Genomic DNA, 7,805 nt, shown 5'->3' on the forward strand with positions numbered 1-7,805 from the left:
ATCCAGTGTTTTGTTAACTCTCCAGTAATACGCAGGAACTGCTCTCATACACGCTGACCTTTGAATGAGAACTCAAAGCAGCGGTGCGCCCACAGCGTTCTGCAGTCGGCTGTGGGGAAGGAGAAAGTGAATTGCTCCAGTGCCAGCAGTGTTAGTGAATGATATGATATGAGCGTGATGCATGAGTGTGACAGCCTTTCTTCGGCTTTGAGGAGAGCACTTTACAAAGCTCTTGTCAAGCAAGCTCTATTGTGGGTGCTATGATGTAGTTATGGTGTGTGAGTGTGAGAGGGAGAGCGAGAGAGAGAGAGAGAGAGAGAGATGGAAGCTTAGAGTATGGAGTGTTTTAAAAAGCTCTTGTCATGCTGGCTCTATTGTGTGTGCGACATGGCGGGGGGTGTGAGCTGGGGAGGGGGTCACGCTGTGCGCTCGTTTCTCCAGCCTGTCAGGAACTCTATCTGAGCTTCAGCCGGAACTAATCAACTCCAATAGGCCTTCCATTACCCACAATGCACTGCAGCGGGCCGGGGGCCGGCCTGTGGGAACAGAAGGGCGAGCAAAACTCCCCCCAAATTCACGCACACACATACACACTTGTTTTTGTACAATGTCAGGACATGAGGTCATATACAGGTCCTATATGTAGGATATGTGTGTAAGTACATATATGTAATGATAACGTCACATGTATTATATATGTCAACAGTACTCATATGTAATAATAATATGTCCCATATTTATTATACATCTGTAAGTACTAATATGCCATGATATGTCACAAACACTATCGGTTTTCGCAGAAGTCATGAAATAGTCAATAAAACATATAAAATAAATCTTTTTGTTAATACTTTGTAATATTTCAATCCAAACTGTATTATTTATTTTTGTATATAAAACAAGAGGAACTGTTAATATGGCAAGTGAGCCCAAACTTTTGAATGGTGGTGTATGTAAGTACCTATATGCAATAATAATATGTCCCTTATGTATTTTTGGGTGTAAGTATTTATATGTAATAATAACACATCCACAGTAACCAAGATAAGTGGTTTTGCTCTTTCAGTTTAAAGAAATGAAAAATGAGGCTTTGCAAAAAACACAAGTCAGGAGCATTTTGTTTGTCTTCTTGTTTCTCTGGTTTTCCGACAAAGTCAGGACATTTTTGTCCTGAAAACGTATAAAAACATACACACACACACACACATGCACACACACTCGTGTACACCCCCTCACTCCAGCCTGCACCACATACAACACTCCAACTGTTTCACACTGCAGTAATAATAAACACTTGCAATAATATTTTCACAGCAAGCAACAGCCTACCTCAGATCATTGCCCTGCACAGCTGCACCAGACACACACACCGTCTCCCTCTCTCACACACACACACACATAAATGTGTCCACAGTAAAACACATGCTAGCATGCACACAAACATTTCACGTCCATGTACAGAGATTTGTTAACGATAACTGCATATTTCTGTGTCAAATGAAATGCGATGTGATTGCAGTGCCAGGTTAACAGAAGTTCATTTGTGTTTGCAGAGCGAATCTACACAAAGTGACATCTACAGAAACACTGCGCTATGTAAACAACATTAAATAGTAGAGATAAGGATCGGGGACAGTATGATAACAGCACATGCTCCAGTGGAGTGTGGCTGCATTTCAATAAACTTCACGGTTACAAAGTCTCGGCCATCATTCGGTGCTCGAATCAGACCAAACCGGATTAAAAAAACTGTGAGCATCAGTGCAAAAAGAGAAAATAAACTAAAGCACCATGCCAGTGATGAACTGGGTTAAAGAACACACGGCCTGGGAGAAAACTGAAAAAAATCATAAACAACTTAATGGCTGAGTGAAAGAGAGAGAGGGGGAGAGAGAGGGAGAGAGAGGGAGAGAGAGAGAGAGAGAGAGAGTGAGAGAGAGAGAGAAGGACCACTGCCCCCTGCTGAATGTTTCCGCTCACTGCCACAATACTGGAGTGTTTCTGCCTTTTTAATACGACTTAAAATTCTTTTAAAAATACACTTAATATACAAATAACTGGAGGATCTACACTGTCCAAATGTTTGTGGACACCTGCTCATCCAACATTGCTCCTAAAATCAAGGGCATTAATAGGGAGTTTGACTCCCTTATCACTACAGTACCAGCCTCTACAAGTCTGGGAAGGCTTTAGACTAGATGTTGAAACATCGCTGTGAGAATTTGATTGCATTTAGCCACGAGAGCAATAGTGAGGTCAGGTATGAACACTAGATGATTTATACCCCTCTAGCCAATGCTTGGCATTGGGCTTGGTGACTTTAGGCTTATGTGTGGCTGCTTCAGGGCATGTCATTCTATTGGTCATTGCTTTTCTATGGAGATCGTGCAAGCTGTGTGAATGCCTGGGTGAACATTAAACTGCTGAATGGGCTGTCTGGATACTTTTGGACATAAAGTGTATTTACACAGAAGCTGGATATAGGTAATAAACACAGATAATGGTCACTGGTAATAAAAGATTTCAATGCTTGAAAAAAGCCCATTTTTATTTTAAATATATCATATAAGAATATATAAGTAATAAGATTCCTTTTTTATTTTGGACAAAAATATACTTAATATAACATGACAGATATACATAAACATTACATGTGATGTATATGCAGTAAAAGTAATATTATTACTTATATACACACACACACACACACACACACACACACATATATATATATATATATATATATATATATATATATATATATAGAAATTATAATATTCCAAAAAGCTAAATCAGACTGATGCATCACATCTGTGCACATTTCCAATAAACGTTCATTTAAAAAAATCAGCACTACTCTAAGTGGACTTTATCAGGTCACTGTCCACTTAGACAAAGTGATCAAATCTCCAGCCACTACGTGTGTGTGTGGTGTGAAGTGGTGGCGTGGGAGCGAGAGTGTATGAGCGCGTGACTGTGTTTGTGTAGAAGGTGAGGGGTCTGCTGATATGGCCCTTCAGTGAAGGTGAAGTGGGAGCGTTTTTAAACTTGTTAAGAAAAGCCCGGGCTGTGCTGCCCTCATATTGACTGTGTTTCAATGAGCAGGCCAGTCAATGAGTGTGTGTTTAAGTCTGTGTGAATGAGTGAGTGTGTGTTTGGGGGGGGTGGGGGTGAGAACGAGAGTGTGTGTGTGTGTGAGGAAAGGAATTAATGCGTTTTCTGGATGGGAGAGTATGAGCATGAAACAGGGGTAGCTATGAGGGGGTCTGAGGGGGCCTAGGTCCCCTAACTTTAAAGCCACTCCTCTCCCCCAATTTCTGATCGTTAAAAAGTGTTAATGAAAATATCACAAAGTGTAAGATTGTTGTGTGCAAAATCACTGTTTTCTTGGATTTGAACTGAATAAAACAGAATGACTCAGCTCTCCTTAATTTATCACAAATTATTGACAGTTGCTATCGCCATGGCAACGATTACACACCTGCATGCCACTGTTGGACATGCAAAAACACTGAAACACCAACATGTAAACAGAGTTTTAGCCTCCTCCACTGATTCTCCTGATGGTGAAGACTTACACTATTTAGGAAAGATGGTTCTTCAAGGGTTCTTTAGTGAATGCAATGGTTCTATATAGAACCATGGGTTCTATATAGAACCATTTCATGCTTAAGTGGTTATTTCCATGGTAAAACGCTTCTTCAAATTCAGGGAGAATGTGTTGTATATGGTTCTATATAAAACCTTTTTGAAAATGGTTCTACATAGCATCAAAAAGGGTTCTTCTACTGTTATGATGTCAAGCTTATAACAACAGAAGAACACTTTTTGGTGCTATGTGGAAACATTTTCAAAAAAGTTCATATTCACACCTAAAAAGATGGTTCTTCAAGGGTTCTTTAGCAAAGAAAATGGTTCTATATAGACCCCTTTGCATGATTAAAGGTTCTTTGCATGAAGAAATGGTTCTAAATAGAAGCTTTTTGGTGCTACATAGAACCATTTTTTTCAAAAAGATTCTATATAGAACCATCTACAGCACATTCTCCATCAAACTGAACCTTTTCGCCATGCAAAGAACCATTTAAGCATGAAAAGGGTTCTTTGAGTGTTCATGGTTATATATAGGACCATTTTCTTTACTAAAGAACCCTTGAAGGATCGTCATTTTTAAGCGTGTACAACACATTCTCCATCAATCTAAAGAACCATTTCACCATGCAAAGAACCATTTAAGCATGGAATAGTTCTATACAGAACTTTTGGTTCTAAACAGAACCATCCCCTTTACTAAGGAACTCTTGCAGAACCATCTTTTTTAAGAGTGTAGGTGAGCTCTGCTAGTTCCTATGGGCTGCTTAGTTAGTAAGTAGTATCAGTTAACTGTGAAAAGAGTTCAGCACTGTGAACGAACAATGAGAGAACCACAGTTTTCAGTCATTCGCTGTAGACTCCTACACCTAGTGCTGTACAAGTCAGAACTCTGGGTAATTAGCCTTTCTCTGCAGTGATCTGCTGTCAGCTGTTATAGTAACTAATGTTAGCCCGTTGAATGCAAGGTCAGTATGTTGAGTTTAATATTCAAAAATATGTTTTTTTTCTTTCTGATTATGTTAATGAGTGGTGATTTTCTGATTTTTTTAGCTATAATAGAGCTGGCCAGTTTGTGGTCATCTTCCTTACTATAGTCATGTCTGTAGGTCTCTTGCTAGCCAGCCTCCCGAACCCAAAACCAACCCAGCAAAATCAAATTCTGGCAGAACGAAAGATGCCGATTCAATGAACAAACCTCAATATAACTCACTGTGTACTGACAAGCAGTCTTTAAAATGCTTTAGACCGGGACGCCCAAACTTAGACTAGGGGGCCAAGTGCAATATTTGTGGTGGGCCGAGTGCCAAAAATACAAAGCAGTGTACAAATAAACAAGACAGGTTGTTTATAACATTACAGTGCATTTTGTTACTAAAATACTTTTTAACAAATTTAGAATATAATAAGTAGCTTTAGTAAAGGTTGCATATATTTATCATTTGTATTCAGTCAATAATTCTGCATTTTTTAATTTATATTTTCAATTCTGTGTTTTTTACTGACTTTTTTCATGTTTCCATACACTAGGCTTTCTTGTCCTTTCTGTTCAAGCTCCTTTCTTTGATCAAAAGTATTAAAATACTAAATAAATTCTGTTTGTTTCAGGAGTAATAAAATGTTTTGTCAACAAGTAAAACACAAAATAAAATAAACACAATTAACAGACTTTACAATATAAGAACTCTTGTTATTCTCTGAAAGTAAGTCCTGATGGTCATAATCTCTGGGCTAATATTGTGCAGTGGTCATGAGTGTGAGAGTGAGGTGGTATTTTAATGTTCGTGAGTGTGTGTGTGTGTCTATTGACTCTTGAATGGCTGGAATAAAGGCCAGCGCATGGGAATGGGCTCTTGGCTCTCAGCGGGACGCTGCATTGAGAGCCACTGGGGCGGGGTTAATCCCCTATTCAGCCTCTCCTCCACTCAGCCGTCCAGGCACAAAGAGCCCCGCCCCGTGCTCGCCGCGTTTCCGTGACGACCCCTAACCTGGCATTTTGCGCCGCAATTCCCAGCCACTTTATGAAAGCACACAGTTATTATGTGCAATATTTACCTCTTTTGATCGGCCGGCGGCCCATTGTGGAGGCCGAACAAACTCAAGAGCTTTCCTGCTTTAATGTGGGCAGGGGAAGTGGACAGGACCAAAAATCTGCTTAAATAAGCAGGCCAAAGCTGAGCCGCCCACTCGCGAGCCAAACATGTCTTTGGCATGTAAAGGATACCAGCTTTCACCCTCAGAAGTTAGAGTTATTACTTTCATCTACATATGTAACTACATCATTACATTAGTTCATTACACAGATGTTTAATGAATTACATTTACATTCGCTTTACGTTCTGCATGGATAGCTTTGAGTCTGAACTTCCATCTTTGAGCTGTTTGTTTCAATGTAAAGAAACTGAAATTATTCAAATCTTTATAAATTATGTTCTCTTCTACTTACAGGCACAAACATTGTATGGATTGAGAGTTGAGAAATAGCACATTCATTTCTCTGCTTGTTTCAGTAAGTAAAAAATAATCCATATAAAACAACTATACCTATAAAAGTGCTTTGAGGGAAAGTCTGACAAAAATCAAAATTTCCCCTTACCCCAAGGGCACCTCGAATGTTAAGAAGAGCCATTCTGTCCTTTCAAAAAAAATCAAACCACCTTCAGAGCCACAATATTTTATGTCCATTTTATTTAAGTAATGTTTTACCATCTTGGCTGAAAACATGTCTTAATATGTGCTAGCTAATGTTCTAGTATAGACTAAAACATATAAACGAAAACGCAGACTTTTTTTGCTCTGCTTTAAGCTTTAGCTCAGTTATAGCCACTTTTCTCGCATCTCCGGCAGGAAACTTTTCCTCAAAAGTAGAACAGTTTCTTGTAAAATGTCTCTAAACGTTCAACTTTTTATGAGGCTGAAGTCAGCCTCTCATTCACCCACATCTTTCCCGTTCCACCTTAAAGGGTGCCTGAGGCACCAGAATGCAATTGCTGCACAATTTAAGGTGGAACGGGAGATTTAGAACAAGAAGCTGGTGAACGAGAAGCTGACATCAGCATTGCGACTTTTTACTGTTTGACAGTGTCTTGTTGCAGATTAAACATATCAGGAAACCAGCTTATAAATGCAAATAAGTCCATTCGTCTCCAAATTATCGATGTCCGTCTTAAATCTTTCTCTTTGCCTTTTCGTTAGATACTAGCTAGACAAGACTGTTATCCGCATTGCTATGGTGACCAGCAGTCTGCACGCCAGCTGCTGCAGAGCCGCAACAGGGCAGTAAAGGAGCCACATGTTGCCGACCCCTGGGCTGGGCAATAAGACAATATATTTCGTTACTATGATAAATTAACTCGCAATACAATACAATACACTTTTCCGAACATATGCATCGTCAGTACTTGTGGAACACGGACCAACTGCATGTTTCATTATAGAGAGCAAAGTTAGTCCCATTTATCTGGATTTAGTGTAACACAGTATGCCAATACCTGAAAACCTGAAGTATTGCGATATTATATTTTTGCCATATTGCCCACCTATAATTGTTGACATACTGTTATTTACAAAAACGGACAAGCTTTAAAGTGGTTGCTACTACTGTTTTTAGCAATGCTTAGCTAACTTTTTTCCAAGTCTATTTGTAGTAGTAGTGTAATAATAAAGACAGTGAGTAAACCAGAAGCAGAGGTATGCAAGGCAAAATCAAAAGCTGTTTATTTGTGGCCTGAGTTGTCATTGAGAAACAGTGTGTAGGGATGCTTATATAATTTAATAGGGAACAGTGAATGTATATAGTTGTGCAAATTACTAAGCTGATCAAAGATTGTACTTGTGCAAGTGTTTGTGTGTAGGGCTGAGGTAAAGCAGTGGTCTACTCCACCTCATGGCTGCTGCTAGGGGTGTGTCTCCAGCCCATGCTGAAGTGCGTGTGTGGGTGCTGTATGTGGGCGAGTGGCATGGTGGGGATGGGAGGTAGGCTGGGCTGTGATGGGGGGAGAATGTTTCCACCTTTTCGGGACAGGGCGCCGATCTCCTGCCTCAGTGACTCAATTTCCTCAACCTGACTCTGGATCAGCTTCTGCATCCGTCGCTGCTCCTCTTCCTCAACCTGCCGCCGACCCTGGAACTGTGCACCCTGGTTTACACACACAGACACACACACACGCCAGGGCTTTACACTTACTTTGTAGGTTGTACTAGTTGTTCTAGCA

The 7,805-nt window shown here is 40.1% G+C and overlaps 1 protein-coding gene across 1 annotated transcript in view; it reads right to left on the reverse strand.

The window, feature by feature from the left end:
• Positions 1–7,465: 7,465 nt before the first annotated feature.
• Positions 7,466–7,805, reverse strand: part of LOC118798551 (cilia- and flagella-associated protein 44) — a 29,346-nt gene continuing 29,006 nt past the window's right edge. Inside the window, exon 34 of the mRNA XM_036557929.1 lies at positions 7,466–7,729. Within this exon, the coding sequence (XP_036413822.1) occupies positions 7,466–7,729 (264 nt within the window). The remainder of the gene's footprint in view (positions 7,730–7,805) is intronic.

This window comes from Colossoma macropomum, unplaced genomic scaffold (assembly GCF_904425465.1).
Source record: "Colossoma macropomum unplaced genomic scaffold, Colossoma_macropomum, whole genome shotgun sequence".
In the NCBI taxonomy this organism is placed as follows: Eukaryota; Metazoa; Chordata; class Actinopteri; order Characiformes; family Serrasalmidae; genus Colossoma; species Colossoma macropomum.